The sequence below is a fragment of the Ciconia boyciana genome, chromosome 2 (genome assembly GCF_034638445.1).
Source record: "Ciconia boyciana chromosome 2, ASM3463844v1, whole genome shotgun sequence".
In the NCBI taxonomy this organism is placed as follows: domain Eukaryota; kingdom Metazoa; phylum Chordata; class Aves; order Ciconiiformes; family Ciconiidae; genus Ciconia; species Ciconia boyciana.
This window is the reverse complement of record NC_132935.1, coordinates 66,124,505-66,145,229: the sequence shown is the minus strand read 5'-3', so window position 1 is coordinate 66,145,229 and position 20,725 is coordinate 66,124,505. Positions and strand designations below refer to the sequence as shown.

At 41.5% G+C, this 20,725-nt stretch overlaps 1 protein-coding gene across 1 annotated transcript; it reads right to left on the bottom strand.

Moving 5' to 3' along the window:
- Positions 1 to 8,060: 8,060 nt before the first annotated feature.
- GALR1 (galanin receptor 1) lies at positions 8,061 to 19,174 on the bottom strand. The gene is made up of 3 exons (XM_072851326.1): positions 18,473 to 19,174; positions 11,666 to 11,731; positions 8,061 to 8,396 (listed from the first exon to the last, which is right to left on the bottom strand). Exons 1-3 carry the CDS (start codon positions 19,172 to 19,174, stop codon positions 8,079 to 8,081), a joined length of 1,086 nt encoding a protein of 361 aa, XP_072707427.1. The 3' UTR covers positions 8,061 to 8,078.
- Between the last annotated feature and the right edge of the window lie 1,551 nt (positions 19,175 to 20,725).

Genomic DNA, 20,725 nt, shown 5'->3' with positions numbered 1-20,725 from the left:
GCTTGCAAAGATTTCCCATACAGTTTCACAACAGGTTGCTAAAAACCTTCAACATTGACTTATGGAGTGAAACACAATTACCACCAGATGTTTCAAATGTGCCAGCAACCGTCAGCTCATAGTTCTCATGCAAATGATAAAATGCGATGCAAAAGCAATGGAGAGTGATTACATTTAGTGTAATGTGCTGGTTTTGGCTGGGGTAGAGTTAATTTTCTTCACAGTAGCTAGTATGGGGCTATGCTTTGGATTTGTGCTGGGAACAGTGTTGATAACACAGGGATGTTTTCGTTACTGCTGAGCAGCGCTTACACCGAGTCAAGGCCTCTTCTGCTTCTCACCCCACCCCACCAGCGAGTAGGCTGGGGGTGCACAAGAAGCTGGGAGGGGACACGGCTGGGACAGCTGACCCCAAGTGACCAAAGGGCTATCCCATACCATATGGCATCATGCTCAGCATATACAGCTGGGGAAGAAGAAGGAAGGGGGGGACGTTCAGAGTGATGGTGTTTGCCTTCCCAAGTAACCATTACACGTGATGGAGCCCTGCTTTCCTGGAGATGGCTGAACACCTGCCTGCCCATGGGAAGCAGTGAATGAATTCCTTGCTTTGCTTTGCTTGCGTGCGTGGCTTTTGCTTTCCCTATTAAACTGTCTTTATCGCAACCCACGAGTTTTCTCCCTTTTACTCTTCTCATTCTCTCCCCCATCCCACCAGGAGGGAGTGAGGAAGCGGCTGGGTGGGGCTTAGTTTTGGGCTGGGGTTAAACCACGACAGTAATCATGGCAAAAAGTAATTAAGTAAAATGAGAAGAGCACACAGCATCGTTTTACTTCTTTCTCTAACAATGGCAATCCATATGCCAGAGATTTCAATCTGATTTCTTAATCATCGTAAGATTGTTTCAGGATGTGGCCCACTTGTGGAGTTATTCTAGATACATCTTCAGATGATCACTTATGGACTGAATAATAGCTCAGTTTTGTGATGTTTTTTCTTCATATCTGCATAGCTCTCATACTATTAATTACAAAAATAAGAGTAACAATGCTAATAGACTAAGGCCAGAAGGGACCACTGTGATCAGCAGGTCTAAATACTCTGTAACATAGGCTGCATGGTTTTTCTCATAGCAGCGCTACCACCTAGTACATATTTTGAGCTCTAAATACGTAAAATCTTTTGAGAAATACCCAAATGTGATTTGAAGCAAGACAAATACATCACATTTGTTCATTAAGCATTCTAGGGTTATTTATACCCATGGCTTAATGAAAAGACTTCCACTTCATTTACAGATTTAACTGTTAAAGTTTAATTTCACTGTGCTGGATCTTGCTAACTCATCCACTCATTTAAGAGCGGCAGAGCATCAGGTATTTCTCTGTATGGCTACAGAGCTATGTTGTAATTAAGCCACTTCTTAACCATATCCCTCTAAGCTGAATTGCTGACTTTTTTCAGCTTGGGCGTTTTGGGATTTTTTGTGCAAAAGCCTCCCTGTTTGCAGCAGTGCTTCCAGTGACACAACCCCAGGTACCACCACGTCCTGAATTCATGATTCCAGGGGTTATGCAAGTCCTTTCAGTTACACAGAGCTGGAGGTTATGTTCAATTAAACTGACAATTTCAGAATCATCATTTTCCAGTGTAATAATCAGTTCTTAAAGTTTCCATCATGTTCTTCATTCCTAAATGTACGGCTTTTCATTTTATTATATTAAAACTATGAGTTTGCTTGTGCTAAATTGTGAAATTCAATGTAAAGCAATAAGTCATGTCATCACCTCATCTGCAAATGTCACATCTACAAGCCATCAGCAAGAACTTTGTATTTTCTTTGAGAATCCTTATATTAAACTTAACCAGGCTGATAAATTCTCTACAAGTATTGCTAGAAACATCTATGTAGCTCAGATGATTTATTACTAAAAGAGAGATTTTATTTTTCTCAGCAAATTTTAAATACAGTTAGATGTTTGTCAGGGAATGGAACAACCATGCAATGGAAATGGTACAAAGTTTTCCGAGGGGAGAATGCTGCACTTCAGGAACCAATTCTATAAAATGAGACCTCAGTCTGCATCCAGTAAATGTATCTGGCCAAAGTGCACCAATGTATCTACAAATGTCAAGTACATACGCATATACAAATGATTGTTTGAGAACCGCACAGTAAAACTGAGAGATTAAAGTGCGCATCCTTTTAAATCTATGCCGTAGCATTTACTTTTGTTTTTAAAAGTACATTTCATTAGGACTGATTGTATTCTGGTTTCATGCTCATCTAGCTATTTTTACTGTATTGAAATAGCCATTGGTCAATGTTAACACAAATCTACACACAAATATGCACCGATTTGACTGCCTCCTTCCGAAAGTGGAGCCACATACAGGCTTTCATATCATAAAATAGGTTTGGATTTCACATCATTGGAGAGCTTTCTTTTCATATTCAAATACATGGATCTAGCTCTGTTTGTATGTCTCTTAAGCAACACATGAATTACAGAGATTTAAATTGCACTTGAATAAGAAATATCAATGAATTCCATAAATTTCAATTGACTTTTACCAGCCTGAATGGAGGACCATGCCTCCTGCACTTAAGTACTTGAAAATGAGAATGTTTTTTATATCAGTTAAATTTTCAAAAAGGTATTTTCAACCCAGAATGACATCTAGCCACGAAACTCTATTGAGTTTTGTGTACACTATTTTTTCCGGAAGTTTTCCTGAGGGCACTGCTTGTTTTTAAGTATTACGTAAACATTTTGTAAGAAAAGCAGTTTGTATTTCATGTTATAGAGATAAGCAGAGATGGTAGAGACCTATTGAAAAAATCACTTGAAAATTCATGCAAAGTACAGTATATCTTAAAACAACTGCATGTTACTTTACATTCATTATACACTGAAACAAACACAGAATTTTAATTCTCTGGTCTTTAACATTCGTACTTGTACTGAAGACATAACACTAACACAAGCTCTGTAAGCTAGAAGCTGTTCTTTTATCTGCTTTTATCCTTTCCCCAAATACCACAGATATGATTAGGTTCAACGTGAGACGTCGTGCTGTGAAGCAACCGTGAAGATAACAATGCCTATAACAATGCATTCACAACATTATTTTATAAAAAGATCCCTCCCTCTCCCTACAAGGTGGGATTTAATGTAAAATTTACTTCACTGCAACATTAAATATACAAAGCTTAACGTTTATCTCTTGGAGATAGTGACATTTTCTTTTTTAAATGAAGATATAATAGATTATGAAAATAATAAAGTTAAGGTTTTAAGAAAGAGGTGCATGCATACAAAGTGAAAGTGAATACAAAGCTCAAAGGACTGCAACTTAAAACATGTCATTAAAGATCTTTATCTTGCCAAAAATTAAATGGTTTTGAAAATATTTTTTTCAATGTTTAAATTTAGAAAAAGACTTCAGAAGAATTTGTAAATAATCAAAGATCCAATTAATTTCATCATACAAAATATTGGAAAAATATTAAGATTGCAGATGGGAACACTCAACTACAAAATTAAAGTTTGCTCCTTATACAGCCATAATAATTTTTTACATATAATTTCAGACAATTTGTTCATATCTTTGTAATCTACTATAGCATATGATTTTGTTACCTACCCTAGACATACGAAAAATACTAGGAAATTCTACATTTTTTATACACGATAGAAATTTTAGGCAATTCAGAATGTTTACATAGCACAAATGTTTAGTACATGCTTCTGACTGTACACTATGTGTAGTTTAACGACTCAGAAGCGGCCACTAAGCATTAGCTTCACTTTCAACTAAAATGATTACCTTCTTCAAAATTAGTTAAATGGGTGATACAACCACCTGTGAAGTTAGCAGAGCTGAATATATAGGTGAGCCAGTCCCATTTTTCAGGGTGTTTGCACGTGATGAACGGTATGGTGGTTAAGTGCTATTTTGGATATGGATCCTAAATCAGATTTATGTATAGTAGTGCATGGTGTGCATCTGGATCCACACCTATCCTGGAGGATGCAAAATGTATTTTAGGCTTTATTAATTGAAGAAGAGCACTGCCGTAATCTTTTGTGTCATACCTCAAACACCTACCCACAAATAGGCAGGGCTAACATTGCACAAAGAACCTTGATGACTAATTTCTTGACCTCTTTAAACACTAGTTTTTACAATTTCAAAGTTCCATTGGTGCAGTGTTTTAACGAGTTTTCTGCATCTTTTTAAGGCAAAAGGTAAAAAAGAGAAAATCCAAAATATAAAATGCAAAATTGGCTAGAAACCTGCTGCAATGTCCTAATACAACCTCAGAAAATGGACAGAAGTGAGGTCCTTTCCAGAGCCTGGAAGAAAGGAGGGCTTCTCACGTTAGCACGAGGTGCTGCAGAGACACTACCTCTCCACATGTCTTTCATCCACTCTGCAGAGAAAACTATGACAGGGAAAGACTTCTACGTTTCTCCACTAAAACGCAGTTTTAAGATGGACTGAACAACTCCTACTACTTGGTCTGATGGGGTACACTACTTCTATCATCAGTGTTGAAAGTGCATTGTATGTTTTAAACATCAGGAGACGCCCGTGAAGCAGCACAAAGAGGTAGCATTTTGGCAGTATACATACAACAAAATTTTACGGAGTTTATAAAAAAAATACGTGAGTAGCAGTTTCAGTTGGGGTTCTCCAATTCTCTCAACTTATGAGAAATATAATTTAAGAGAAATGCAAGTATTTGCTTAATTACACACACATATCTTGCTTTAGTTCGAGAGGAATTTGAGTAGCCATTCCTGTTGCCTATTTTGTTTTGTACAGAATAATATTTTCAAATTCACACAACAGGGTGGAATTCAGTGGGATTATTTATCTTTCTATGAATGGAAAATTCAGCCCTAGCCAGAGAAATCTTTTTTTTTTTTTTTTTTTTTTAACCTCAGTGTACGCTGAAATTAACCTTTCTGGTTAAAAAAGATATAAAAAAGCATATTAGACAAGTAAGTGAGGTGAAACTTTTGCTTCGTCCTCCAAGAAGCAACGATCCCTGCCAGCAAGTTCAGAACTTGAAAGCAGACATTCAGCTGTGAGGGATCATCAGTGCCCATTCCCTGATTTTCTGCCCCAATTAGCCATTTTTGTGGCACGACAACTTCCTGCTCAGGGGTTAGACACAGTTCACAGCATACGTTAACACTGGTTTTACATTCACAGCCTCCATGTCAGAGCTGAGTACGTCAAAGCCACGCTAGAGACACTGATCAACAAAAGCGTGTTTTAGGCAGGAAACTGAGCCTTGGCGTGCCTGCCGCTTCTTAAGGTTTCTCTGAAAAGGGAGGTGGAAGTTTTCCTGATGCTCACCAGGAGCCACCCCCTCATCCTTAAAATTTCAAACAGATGTAGCTCCATTACTATCAAGCACCTGGGTTTAAAATTATGTACAGTTAAGAAAAAAAAAAGCCTTTTCCAGATGAAACAATAAGTTCAGCATGTTAACTTTATACAATTACATATTTACATTGTAATTTTTTACTCAAAGTAATAACATCACAAGCAATTTTTAAAAAGGAAAATATTTTCAAAGCTGTAGAATCTCCTAATATGTTATAAATTCAGATGAAGTCTGATAGTGCTTCAATAATTCGAGTGATTAGTGGGTGATGAGGATCTGAAAACTCAAAGGATCTTCAACATTGTTCTAGGCTGCGTTTCCTTCCTAACCTCAATCCTAATCCAGAAAATGGTTTCCTGCACAGATAAACCCTTCTTCTCCAATTGGGGGGGGGGTTTCATATATTTTGTGTTCCTAGCAATATCATCAAACTGTCTCTTCATATAAAAGAATGGACACAAACACCATGCATGCAATAGCATGTCTTCAATATTATTTTACTGATTCCAAGCAGACAATACTGACACATAAGCGTAGACATTTTCATGTGAACTAACCCTCCATAGTTGATGTGGTTCCGCCACTCTGAACTTTTTTTTTTAAAGCAAGTTTGTGGAGAAAAAGGAATCTGACAGAGCATCTGGCCAACACTATTTAGCATCTTCAAAGACCCAGACAAGGGTGCAGGACTCTCTCAGCAAGTTTGCACATGATACCAAACCTGGGGGAGTGGTGGATATGCTGGAGAGCAGGGCTACCTTTCAGAGGGCCCTTGATCAGCCGGAAGAAGGGAAGTAACGGCTATCAAATGCATGAAGTTCAACAAAACCAAAAGCAAAGTCCTGAAACTTGGACTGGGACTCAGTGCGATTCTGCAGAAAAGGACACGAGAGTGCTTGTAAAGCAGAAATTAAATATGAGTCAGCAGTGTACCCTTGCAGCAATAAATTACTGCAATACTGGGCTGTATTAGCAAGAATCGGCCAGCGGGTCAAGGGAAGCCATTAGTCTACTCAGGGCTCGTGAGGCCACATCAGGAACACAGTGTTCAGTGTTGAACACCCCAGTTCACGAGAGGGATGGATACGCTGGAGGAAGGCCAGGGGAAGGCCACTAATCTGGCCAGGGAGCTGGAGCACAACAGATGAGGAGAGACTGAGAGTGACGCATTGTTTCAGAAGAGAAGGCTGGGGGGAAATGTAATTGCCGTCTTAAATTACATATTTGTTAGTCAGAGAGAAGACTTCAGTACACAGCAAAAGGACAGAAGGCAATGGTCACAAGCTACGTCAAGGGAAATCCCACTGGGGACAAGAAAAAATATTTTAGTGAGGGTGATTTTAGGCACTGGCACAGGTTGCCCCCAAAAAATTGTTGAATCGCCATCCTTAGAAATTTTCAAAACTTGCCTAGACAAGGAAGCGATCCAACTCTGAGTGTAGCCCTGCCTTGAGAGGATGCCCAGAGGTTCCTTCAGCTTAATTTACTCTATCAGTCTATGGGTCATTAATAAAAAAGGTAAAAGCATATCTTACTCCAGCTAACAATAATGTTCTCAAAGGACTGAGTGCCCTTCCACTATTTCTTTAGTGGATTACCACTTAAAGACATATTAAGTACCTTTATAAGACTGCTGAAACTACTCATCTTATTTAAGAATTTGCAGAATTGGACCGTTTACCTTATATACTTTGTATAGATTTAAACGCATCCTTCTGAATTTTTCCAATTTAGAGCTACATGATATGAAGCCCCTCCTACAACTTTTAAGGGAAAGCTATTTTAAAACACTTAAGCATTGCCCAGAGCTGCTTTATGGAACGTAGTATTTTAAAACATACGTATATATTGCACATTTAAAACTGTATCTGCACCTCAAAGTCTATAAAGTTAACAAAACATACACACGCGCGCACATGCAACACATGAAGAAAAGCTTCCCTCAGAGACACAAATCCTCATTTTGGTACAACTACATACAGGCTGTAAACAGAACCTTATATAGCGTACACAAAAGTTCTGTGTATACAGTGAGGCAGGCATATGAAGTCGAAAAAAGTCCATCATTACTCCGTATGTTACATTAAAAAGACAGCTAAACAGATAAAATTAGCACTTCCTCTCTAAAGCAAGTGCCTCAAGTTGTACACAGGTTATTTCGACTCCAAATCAGAGCCCATCCCTACTTTAAAAAGAGAAAAGGCATTGTCAAAGCAATCTGAAGAGAGAAGAAAAGTTTTCCTCTCTGAAATCATAGTACCACAGTATTTATTATCTGTAAGACAGAAAATTTAGCCATCTCTTCATTTTGATGTAGTAAGATGTCAGAAAGTTACTTGTCCATATCAACATTTACATCCTTCTTGCATATTTGAATGTTTACATACCGTACGCTTAGTGAGTAAGAATACAGACATATCATCTCCAACATTTTTTTCTCAGTTATCTTTTAAAGGTCCAAGAGCTTCATGTGACAAAGCCATCTAAGATGCAAAGGATCAGCCCAGTTTTCTTTCATACCAGTTCCACAAACTTTTGCTACAAACGCAACTTCGATACATTAAATACCAATTAGCTTTGTCAAGATAAAGCCAGGATAAAGCTCATTGTGCTTTGTCTTCTAGGTGTTTAGTTCACACAAATGAAGAGCCAACATACAGGAATTCTCAAAGTTCACACGTGGGTACAGTTGGTAGATGGTGGTGTATCTATCCGACTTTTATTTTCCTTAGCATCATTCAGAGGTGACTCGTTACCTATCTGGCATTTGAAGACTTGTTTGTAGGCCTTCCTAAAATTTTCAGAGAGAAATGCGTATATAATCGGGTTCATGGAAGAATTGCTGTAAGCCAGGCAGTGTGCAGCTACTCTGAAGAGAAAGGAGGCTTGAGTCAGTGGGAAATCTCCAAATTCAGCCCAGAGATGAATCACGTGATGAGGCAGCCAGGAGATGCCAAAAACCACTACCACCACCAACACAGTCTGTGCTGTCTGAGACAGGGAAAGGAAAACACAGATGGCTGATGAGCACTTGAAGAATCAGCTTTAACCTGCTTTAAAACCATTATTTGGGGAGAAAAAAGGTATACTGAGAGAGAACACACTTTGGAATATTTATTACTGATTTTACTCTGTTACCTATATGAGCTTTATTTTGCATAGTGAACTACTGCAAGGAAAACCTTAGCCTTGAAAATGCCACAGTAAAAGGCAAATGTATAACTTTGCTCAAAGGTAACGAATTATGTTCCTGATTCCCTACGCAAAAGCCTCGCCTTTTCCGAGGTGGACATTAGCTTGATGTAAACTAATGATAACATGGGTCTTTGGGAAATCTCATACAACTAGGGAAAAAAAGAGAAAAGTGAGGAGCTTGAAACTTCTGGTGACTGCACATTGTCAAAACCAATCTGGAAATTAAAGCTCACCACCAAACACTGAATTCAGAAAAATGGAACACAGAATATCCTCAGTGCTGCCTCCTGACTCCACTTTCATTACTTATGAGAGGAAGGGCCATCAAGTTCATTAGATCCATCCAGACAGCTACAGTATCAGTCAGTACAACCCTTCCAGGTGCTGAAGGTATTCTGCCAGGGCACAGCGGAGTTTGACCGTCAGTGTTTTCTTTAGCTTTCACTTACCTCAGAAACAGCAGTTAGTGCTTTGCAGTTGCTCAACTAATTAATATCTGCTCCTCTAACAAGTACCTCTTTCAACTAAAGCACTCTCCCCATAAAAGCCTAATATTAATTCCAAAGCATATTATGTTATGGACCATTATAATTACTACATTAACACTTCACAACATATTTTTTCAGATAATTTAGGCTCTTCTTCACAGGCAACAGAAGAAGTGGCCACAGAGTGATAAATACTGCAGCACAGAGAATATCCAGACTTTTTGCTAGTTTCCTGAAGTTGGTCTATACTGCTTGAATTGATTAATGCTCGGTAATAATTCAGATTGACCTACCTAATCACAACATGACTTAACTTACAGAAACTTACAGAAAAAAAAAAGTTTGATTTCTGTGGCAACAGGCCAAAATAACTTACACCAGATACTGTTGTTGCTTAGCAAAATCTCACAACAGAAACCAAAGGACATTATATCTGTAGTAAATATAATTTGTTTAGTCTCAAGGATTCTTCCCTTTTCACAAGCCCTTCCTCTACTTAGCCCTATGGAGTTCAAGTCAGTTGCCACTAACAAACAGCCACACAAATATTTTCTCTTTCAAGCCACATCAGGAGAATATGCTCTACCAAGGAAGTATAAATTAAGAGCAGGTCATTCTCTGATCCCTTCAATGTGTTGATATTCCACCTGAAAACAGATTGTCTGGATACCACATGCGTAATTACTTCCAAAGAGGCATATTACTTCAGTTTGTTCAAAATTCTAAAAAAAATTACACCAGGAAAATCACTGACTTTCAATAGACTGCATAGATGCACCTGAAAGCAGAGGTTGCCCATGTGTGTCTCATAACTATTTTACTTAAGGAATTTCATATCTGTCGAATAAGTAATTTTGCATTAGGAAACCTCGCAACATCTGTTTTATCCCATTTTTCCTCCTAAGCCTAACTTCAGAGCTTACCTTTCCAAAATCATCACTATGCCTTGCAACCAAGGTAACACTAAAGGGCAGCTCTTGTTTACCTAACGGGAGCTTGCTTCGGGTTTCTCACTGGCAAATAAAAACCACCTGAAATACATGACATTAATATCGATGCTTTGCGACCAAAAAGCACAAAAAATAGCATTTAGGCACATTCATATTTTTCATTAACTTTTTTCCACACATATAGCAAATTCATTTTAAGATTCTACTACTGAAATTTTCATAAAGGTTTGAATAAAGCTAGAAATGTGTAGTTAAGCCTGAAAAGCATTCTTAACAAAACAGCAGAAGGAAAGGAAGAAAGATACAGTAACCAGAGAGAGACAGCACACTAGTGAAAATAGAGTTGCTTTAAAAAAAAGGATTAGGCCTTAGGATCAGAAACTTATTTTCTAAGGCAAAAAAAGGTTTGGGCTGCTTTTTTTTTCTGCCCTTTGGTTACCAAACCCTGATACGTCCAAGCAGTCTTGGGCATATCTGTAATGCTTTTCCCTGAAGCTATGAAAGCTGGTCCCTAGCCAGATCTGATTTTCACTTGCAATTTTTAAGAGTTACTGTTTAGAGGAAATGCACAGATATTTCCAATTTGAGAATAATTTAGATGAGAGTAGAGATGGCAATGTACAGAATGGCTTTGAAAACTACACCTTTGGCCTTGACGACATTAAGTGCACAACTATATATGTTAAGTATTTTACGGAATCAGGGCCATAATGCTTTTAATTCTAGGAATTAAAATCTGTTGACTAGGATATTTTTCAAAAAAATAGAGAATGCATAAATAATAGATTACTTATTCCCTGTTGAGCCCATGTATATCTCATTTACATTGCAGACCGTCTGCATGCCCATATGGTAATAGTGATCAGATCAAATGAAGAGCTATAGCCTAAGGGGTTTTTCTGACTCCACATTCATAAACTGAGAAGTTAGTCAAATGATTACCACGGTCAAATCTGCTCAAAAATGAGAACTATATTATATTAACTGACAAATTCAATATATAAACACATCTTTCAAATATTGTTTTAAATCTCAAAGCTTATATTCTGCTTTAAAAACCTTTCACAATTCTACTTGTAACCATTATATAACTTAAGTCTTGAACATAAGAGAAAAAATCGTTTTGTGGAAAATCAATAGAAGAATTGCAGAATCATTAAAAGTCTCTTAGTAGACTCCTGTCAGGAAGCACAATAAACCTTATTTTAAAGTCTCATCATATAACCTAGGAATTCTTCATAAAACATTAAAAAAATCAGCTAAATAAAAAATAAATTAAAAAAGAAAGATTTACAAGTTAGGGAAAAATGCCTGTGAGGTAAAAAAAAAAACATTTAACATTAGAGACAGGTTGTCTCTCCATGTCTAAACTTCAGATGCTCTGAAGTTCAAAATATGGGGCGCTCAGGTAATGGCTTGATGCACTGCGACGGAAAACTCGATCAGAAAAGATTCCAATCCTGCTAAGTTCAGAGATACACAATACATCATTAAATACTTTCTCTTCTCATTAAATACAGTTCCTTCTCTCCATTACATCTTTGGCAACAAGCAATATAATACGAAATTAGCTTAGCCATAAAACTAAAATATAAACAAATAGATATTAGTAATGAAAGCAATCTACCTTTTTCTTGGACACTTCTGACTTCTTTGACATGTTTCTCAACTTTTTATGCAGATGATTAAGAACCTGAAAAGATTAATTTGCATCTTGTATTTCACCATTTTCTAAAATCCAAACCCATATAGTTTGGAGTATGCTCTCCAGTACTGCATAAATTGCTCACAAACATCGCTGATCCAATTTACACATTTCAAAAGTGCACAGTATAAAATGCAAAGGAATTACATATCTGCATCTGTGTGAATCAACAAATATGAAGCAGACCACAACTGAATTATTGTATAAAAATTCAGATGTATTACATAACAAACACATATTACAAATGAACAAGGCAACAAATGGAAACCTATCATGCACCTAGAATTAGCAATCATTCTTCTTCCATAAAAATGTCAATGCTTGTTAATTTAGAATGACCTTTACTGCATGTAACATAAAAAGTGTATGTTTTGAGTCAGAGCTTTTCTGAGTCACCATAATTTGCTTTCTTCAGATGGATGTTTGGTTAATATAATCAGGATGATGGTGCTATTTGATCTTCGAAAGAAACCTAGGCTTTCAAAAATAATTTATACTAAAATGTATCTCACATGAGGCATGACATTTATCAACAATTCGATGATACTTGTCATGTGCCTTTCACACATAATTTTTTTAAATATGTCTCAAAAAGTCTCATCATCCAAGAGCAGGGTCCGAATTTTAACATAAAGATTTACACATAAGATTTTGGATAGTGGATGCATGGAGGTGCATGCCCTACTTTATCTGCAGTCATTATTAACTGAATCTAATATATTCGTGTGGCATGATTTGTAGGCATGGGGGGCAGGGAATATGCTCTTCAGCTGAATGTGTTTAACCAGTTGTAAACCATACAGAATTAAAAAAAGGAGATGCTTAATTAAACTCGAGGGTTTAATTAAAATATGGTAAGAGGAATTTTTTAGAGGGTCAGAGTGTAGAGCTCAGTTAGATGATGACGACGACACTAGGTTGCACTTTACAGAGCTCTAAGATGAACTGAGAACAATTTAATAGGTAAGATCATCCAGCATTATAAGGATTTTTTTTAAGGAATATAAACCTAAATTTTAGGGCTTATAAGGAGACTTCTTGAGGTGGGGAAAAGGGTATAAATTCAAATTCTCTTATATCATCTGAAGGCATTTTCTCTGTTTTCTTTGTGATGCATGGCTAGCCACTACCAGGACAGACACCAGACAAGATGACCTATAGACTTGATCCCACTCCAGCATTTGAGTCTTAGAAACATACATAATGAATTAAAATAAATAAGATGGTATTTGTGAATAACCGTAGCGCATCAGCAGATTCCACTTTTTAAGTATGTACTCTTAGCCACCAGTGAACCACAAACAACAATAAAAATAAAAATTACTTGTAACCACTTAACATTGGAAGCGCGGTTCATTTGTGCTTATCTGTGCACTAACATGTTTGTGCGTGAAAGACTCAGCCCTGCACGCTCTCCCTATTCTGAAACGCTAGCCAGGTCACTACCAGGGCTAACCTGAGCTCAGGAAAGGCAGGAGAAAAATAAATGGGTTTTCTCTGAGAAGGTCTGGTTTTGGCTTCAGCCCTTCCTTCTCCAGGATGAAGCAGATGAGAAGGAAAGGACAGAAGAGCCCCTGAGGTCCAGCAGAAGACCAAGGAGACTATTCTCTGGCTCACACACTCTTTATTCACCTGCCGTCACCATGTACAAGATAGCCGAATTGCTTAGTCCATGGGTGAAAAATGTAAAAACAAAAAAGAACAAGGGAGAAATACAGTGAAGTTCTCTTCCCATCACTGCTGCTTCACCTATCGTCCCCCCTTCACATAACTGACAACGATGGGCTGTTTCTACTGGACAGCCCAGTAGAAAAATAAGCCTCTGCAGTGAAAACATGCTGGCTCTACATGGTAGTATACCAGATGATATGCAAACCAGCAGCAAGAGAAATAGGCAAAATTTAATTACCTATCAACAGCAGTGGAACAGCACTCGGAGACCTATACAGAATGCTGTGGAGGGATATTAAAAGCCATGTTTATGCACAAACACTACAAGGCAAATTAAAGACACCTCTCCTCACTGCCCTCTTCAAATTATCTTTTCTCTGGGCCAATGAATAATCAATTGTTCCTCTAACAGCCACTGTCACTTCACGTGAATGAATAATAATTCTACATGTGCCTCTCATTTTGTCTCAGGTTATTTCTCTAAGGAAAGTCTTTCAAAATACCCACTAATAAATTTACATCTGCATTTTTAACTCATGGAATGAAATACCTTGCTAAAAAATAGGTCACAACCTTTTCCAATGAGGTGTTACATTTTTAAAAAATTCAGCTCTGTGGAAAAAGTAACTCTCTACATGAAACTTTTCTAACTCCAGCTTTCATGTACCTGTTGATCAGAGAGCGCATTTGGCTCTCAGGGAAGGAATAGCTTTCCTTTTTTTCTGGGGATGAGGGTGGGGTGCTGTGGGAAGAAAGTTATGGTGTTGTGAAAGAGGGTGTAAGGAGACTTGTAGGATCACAGAAGTATAAGAAGGTCCAAGCTGGTCCAGACTGTACTACCACAACTACCACTGAAGGCATTTGGGAGGCCCTACATTTTGCCTACAGACTATCCATTTGTTAATATTTTTTTTGCAGGTGTTTCAGGGACTACCTCCAGATGGTTTGGGAGCCCAGGCTGATGGACTATGACCAAATCAAGTTGAAAAAGGGATTTTTCCATTAAGGGAGAGAGAATACAATAGCTTAAACTATCTGTGCCTATTCGTATAGGTCTACCAAACAAAATAAAAGTTTGAAGTCTGCACTTGTTGCAAAGCATATTTCCTGTCTGGCTGTATATAATCATTCCACTGACTACACCTTCATTATCAGCCATCGAAAATCATGCAGCAGGAAAGCCTGCCCAAGGTCATTACCTAGGAAGAATGAACTGCTTTAACAGAGCCATAATGCGAGCATTACATTCTGAACCTTATTTTATGGTATGAACCTGATTTAAATTTGAGTGCCATTGCCTGCAATCCATTTTTAAAGTAAAGGTGCTACTTCTATTGTTACAACAGATCCTTCACCCTCTTTTGCTTAATAGTGTGTCACTAATGTATCATACCCTTACTTTTTCTTTTCAGTGTAGTTTAATAAAGTTTTCCCTCACTGCTCAGCAAAATTTAAGATATAATATCTTAAGCAAAGAACCATATGAGCTTGTATTTTATGTTGAGGCTCCTACTTTTTATGGCTTACTTTTAACCAAGTCTATGAATCATACATGTCTTCCATTAATTCAGAATGTTCAGAATGATAGATAATAATGGAAACATTCTTAAGGCAAGAAATCTTTTTTTAAAAAAAGCTTTTAACTTTATACATCTATAAAAGGAAAAGTTTGATAGTGATTTTAGGTGTCCAACCTAAAGGTTTGATTGAAGGAGGCCTGACTTTCAAGGACTGAAGCCTCATAATTGGGTACTCAAAAGCAGAGGCACCCAAAATCAGTTTTCACATTGCACTACCGTGGCAGATGTCAACTGTTAGAAGCTCCCTGGGAATCATTTACCACTTTGCCCTTTAAGAACACATTAGTGAGCAAACGTTGCAGCAATGTTACAAAACATGTAAAAAGTCAGCTATAAAAAAATACGATAAGTAATATGATATGCAATAAAAAAAATAAGAATACAGGCTGCCTAGAAGTATGTAGCGCTGTAGCTCAACTACTAACTACATATTCACTGCTCCTCTGGCTGGAGTAGTAAGCTCCTTTCAAGAGTAGTTTTGTGGGCCAACAAAAGCTGGTTTCCTATGGATTTGCGATCTCTTGACTGTGTCTTCCCAAAAAGATGTGTCTCCTCCATAAGTAGAAGCTACATAGGACCTCTTCTCCCTATGGCTTGTCTGATGTTTAACAGCTGAGTGCAAACTCACTCCTTAAAGGAGAGAGAAAATGGATACTCTCCACCTTCTTCACTGACTCCTGTTTTCACAAAACTAGGGAAATACCATTCCTTTTGATATTTTCACTCATCTATCAAATTTGATTGAAACTGACCCAAAGTTATTTGTGGGAGAGAGGAAACAGGTAGCTGTACACCCACAACACAGAGCACGATCTCATAAATCTCTGCCTTCAGAGCACATCACATGAGATTTCCAGTTCTGATTTTGTGGGAGGACGCTGTTCCCAAATACCTAGCACTGTTTCAGCACTTCCATAGGTTGTAACAGTCTTGCTGCCCACTGGGGAAAATACAAATCTCCCCTAACATAATTTAAGAGAGAGTGAGAGAGAGAAAGAACTCTGCTCCCTATTAGAGTGCCTTAAAAATGAGACTTTCAAAACTGAAAGTTCAATTGCAATTTGCTTATAAGAGAAACAGAACTGCCTTAAAGGAGCCTGGAAAAGGCAATATATTCAAATAGAGAAATGAGTCTCCTTTGTCTTAATCTACTGTTTCAGAAGATTGCGCTCTTTAGCTGATCCACAGTTCATGAAAAACAGTGGAGTCCATAAGAAACCAATGCATTTATTTTTATGATGCTTCTGAGGCTATTATACAGCAGCGATCCTCTAACCCTGCGTGCATTCAGAAGCCAAAATACTTGTACTTCATAGTACTCTAGTGACATCAATAAAAGCTCGCAGTGACCACTCTGCTGGAGACCTGGGCGAGTAGCAACGGCTTTGACAAATCTAAAACTTCAGCTCCGATTTTCAGCTCCTATCACCCTTCATTTCTCCTCACTCTGCCCCACATGCCAAAATATTGCAACTGGGGATTTGCCAGTGGCTCCTAATGAGGGCAGGAACGACCCTCGATGCTGCAGGGTACAAATACCTCGAATAGCCTTGTACAAGGCACGGCATTTTTCACCTTCATTGACACTGATGGGAATACCACCTATCCCCTAGGTGACTCCTAGAACTCATCCCTTCAGGCTGGGTCCTCCAGCCTGACACCATGGCAAGCAGGATCGCACATACAGGCTCAAAACACATCACCAAGCAAGGGTGAGATCCTAGCCTTGGCAATAATTTAAGCACAAGATTTTAGTTGTAACTTTGAGTGACCTTGATTTTATTAACTTGTTCTGGGCATGTATTTCACAGAGTTGTTTTGTTGTTTGGGTTGGTCTTTTTTAAACTACATATTGCTACTAATATGAGATATCTACTTTTGTAGCGGTGCTTTGTAACAACATGGTGTGTGATATTTACTATGCTTACATTTTGTTTAAGCATATTTCCTTTTTTTCCCCCCTATACTAGGCAGGACTGTTATAATTTTGAAAGACTTGTTTTCAATCTTCTGTCATATAATTAGACTTTGAAGGCCGGTGCTTTATGCTGAAACTGAAGATGCTTTGGCTTTGAAAAATACAAGTAAGAATTCTTAATAGCTGAAAAGCTCCTTCTGCACACTTGGTAACAGTCGCCCTGAAATATGCAATGCTTTCTTAAAACTCTGATGACCTATGGCTACAGCAAGTTTCATCCCTCTCATGGCTCAGTCATATTCACCACTGTAGATGAAATACCAGTGTATTCACCTAGGGAAAACAGAATTCAGTTTATGTATGATAACACTTATTTCTCCTCCATTTGCCAGGTCAGACTTGTTTCATTACAAACGGTAACTTAGAAACGTTGTCCTTTGAGTTCTGCATAATTCAGTTTTAGCAGAGTTGGCTGCCATTCTATCCTTAATTTGCACATCACAATTAAGTTGATGTAATACATATAAAACCAAGCAGAACATAAAATTATTTGTTCAAATTGAATACATTAATTACATCTGTTTAACTTTCCAATTAAAGAACTGACTTCGACACTTAAGCAGTCCTTATTTGCAAGAGCAGACCTATCCTCTCGAATGTAAGTTACTGCCTAAGGAGAAATCCTGCTACTGAAGGTTGCTGGCACAGAAACAGGAGGATCTCTGCCTAACTCAGCAGGCAGCAGCCGGTGCTCCAGATCCCGTCCAGCAGTAAGCGGTGGACCCTACGCTGAAGGCTGCAATTAATATTCACAGAAAAATGTGACAGTTTGCCTGAGCAGAAAAGTCCTTAAGTACCATTATTCAGGCACCCTTACTTACTGCTTTTTCCTACCCGGGTCCTGATGCACTGCTCCCTCGCACCACCTGCCCTTGCTGAAGTCAGAGGCAAATCTCCCATCCACTTCAACTGGGGCAAGACAGGGCTCACAGGGACCAGGCAGCGTGATGCACCTTTTGCTCTTAATGTGTTAACTGGATCAGACCAAACCGGTGGATTTGTGTAATTTTTAAGTGCACTGCATTTTAAAGAACCGCAATGCTTCATCTGAAGCCTGAACAACTTGTTGCTTTGTTGTACTTGGAGTTAAACGCCTCATACAGCACTGTAAGAAAATAGGAGAATTGTGTTGACAGAGAAAGCAGCAGAGCACTGGGGCTTCTTAACATTTTGCAACAAGGAAATCTGGCAGAGGGGACCCCAGTAATTGCCTGAACCAACCCCCCTCCCCACCCTGTGCAATCCCTGCCCTGACCTTTTTGTGACACACACACACACACACACACACACACACACACACACATCCCCCCCAGTCATCCCTCAGCTACAAAACCTGCCCTCTCCCTTTGCGCCACAAACCCACCCCTGCCCCTTTGCCTCCTGACAGTGCCACGTCCCTCCACGTGCCCAGAGATGCCCCCATGGCTCAAGGACACCTGCCACCACTGCCCCCCCCCCATCCCTTTCACGTACCCTTCACCACTACCTGCTTTGCCCCACCTTGGCATAGCAGAAGGAGATGAGCAGCAGCGGGAGCAGATAGCCGAAGACAAACGTGCAAACCACGTAGACCTTCTTGTGGTGTGGGCTGGGCCACTGCTCCCAGCAAAAGGTCTGGTTGCTGGCGTCGCGGTGGAAGAGGCGCTGGTGGTGAGCCACTGGCGAGGCCATGGCGAAGGAAAGCGCCCAGATGAGCCCCACACCCAGCAGCGCGTTGCGGGAAACGCGCAAGGCTGAGGAGCGTCGGGAGTGCACGATGGCCACGTAGCGGTCCACCGACATGGCCGAGAGCGTGAAGATGCTCACCAGCATGGAGACGGTGAAGAAGTAGTGGACGAACTTGCAGATGAAGGCGCCCAGCACCCACGCGGGGAGCACGTAGACCGTGGACTGGAAGGGGATGCAGAAGAGCAGGTAGGCCAGGTCGGCGATGCTCAGGTTGAGGATGAAGATGTTGGTGGTGCTGCGGCGCTTGCCTGGCTTGCTCCTCGCCAGCACCGTGATCACCAGGGAGTTGCCCAGCACCCCCAGGGTGAAGATCAAGACGAAGACGATCAAGGTGATGAAGTTCTCGATGCCGATGCCGAAGAGGGGCTTCTCCCCCGCCTCCGGCAGCCCGGAGAGGTTGAACTCCCCGCGGGGCGGCTCTGCCCCGGCTCGGGACCGGTTGAGCGGCGCCGCCCCGGGCTCCCCCGCCTCCATCCTCCCCCTTGCACGCCGGCCAAACTTTCCGCGGGCGGAAAGCGGAGCCGCCGCTCCCCGGCACGGCGGGCCGCGGCGAGCCAGGGGCGGCCGCCCCTCGCCAGCGCCGGCGGGGAGGGCAGGAGGGAGGAGAGCGCGGCCGCGCAGGGTGCCCCGCCGCCCGCAGCCTGCGCCGCCGGGCGCGGAGGCGGCGCGGCAGCCCCGGCCGGCCCCTGGCAGGCAGCGCCCTCCGCCCGCCCGGCCGCGGGGCCGCCGCCTCCTCCGCCGGGGAAGGCGCCCCGGCCCCGGCCGCGCACCCCCTCGCTGCGCCCGGGCCCGCCCGGCGCCGCGGCGGAGCCTCCGCGCCGCCCCGCGCTGGCCGCCGCCCGCCCGCTGCTGCGGGGGGCTGAGCTCCCCGCGGGTGTCTGCCGGGGGAAAGGAGCGGGGGCGCGGGGGGTTCCCCTTTTCTTTTCCCCCCGGTTTAGCTTGCAGTTGCCTCCGCGGGGCTGCCCGGCGGGGCCCGGGGCGGCAGCCGGAGCGCGGGGCGGTCCGCGGGCAGGGAGCGGAGCGGAGCGGAGCCGCCCGGCCCCGGCCCCCAGCTCAGAAAACTTCTTGCTGCTTTTTGCCTTCGCTCCTAGGGAGGCTCTGAAGCCGCGTCTTCCAGCCCGGCTGGAGCGGCGCTGGGCAGGTCCAGCTTGGCTTAAATAAACTCCTTGGAAAGACAGAAATAATTACGCGCCTGGGAAAACCCACCTCAACAGGTAGCCGGCAGCAAGAGTTAGTCCGGACTAAACGCCGCCTATGCTCTCTCTGTTCACCTCGCTCCCAGGTTTTCATTAATCATTCCGTAATATGCAGGAGCTCACAGGACAAAAGGTGGCAGACGTTGCTGCTCCTTCCAAAAAAATACGGGAAAAGAAAGTCCGGCGGCTTTTCAGGCTCCAGTCCCGCAGCCCGTTTCAAAACGCCGCGGCTGCACGACCGCAGCCCTGCTGAGGGCGGGCGGGCTGGGTGGGAGCCGGGCAGCCGCAGGCTGTTCTTAAAGGTGCCGAAATGAGAGCGGAGGGTTTTTAAAGCCTCCCCGTTGCCGGTCAGCGAGCTACAGTTGCCGGGGTTGTATCACTCTTCCGTAGGGATCTTGGCCGCGAACGCTGGAAGCCCCTCTGCGGCACCGGGCGCAGGCTGGGCACACGGGCAGGGGCAGGGGCAGGGGCAGGGGCAGGGGCAGGGAGAGAGGCGGCTCTTTCAGAGAGTCCCCTTCGCTCAAGAGCTCGGTGCTACTTTGCAGCCCTTTTCCTGTGGGAGCAGCGGGGACGAACGGCACTGCTCAGGGGTGCTGTTGAAGGCAATGAGCTTTTGTTCGCTTATTTTGCAGTCCGCGATCTGACGGGGTTTTTCTGCCTTTCCTTTTGCTCCTTGTGCGGAGGCACCTCAGCAGCTGCCTGCAGAGCTATTGACTTCTGCAGATCCAGATTTTAATTAAACTTGTGTATGGTCTGGTCCATTACATCCGAAGGCACACATAATGGGAGAGCAGAATGCAGTTGCTACAGATGTGAGGAACCTTTATTT

What these genes read in the sequence shown, in the direction of transcription:
- GALR1 (XM_072851326.1), bottom strand. Translation starts at nt 19,174, where the DNA reads ATGGAGGCGGGGGAGCCCGGGGCGGCGCCGCTCAACCGGTCCCGAGCC. An exon ending in TCTCCTTCTGCTATGCCAAG is followed by an intron (nt 11,732 to 18,472) that starts GTGGGGCAAAGC and finishes TAATCTTTTCAG; the next exon opens with GTTCTTAATCATCTGCATAA. An exon ending in CAGAAGTGTCCAAGAAAAAG is followed by an intron (nt 8,397 to 11,665) that starts GTAGATTGCTTT and finishes TCCCTGTCTCAG; the next exon opens with ACAGCACAGACTGTGTTGGT.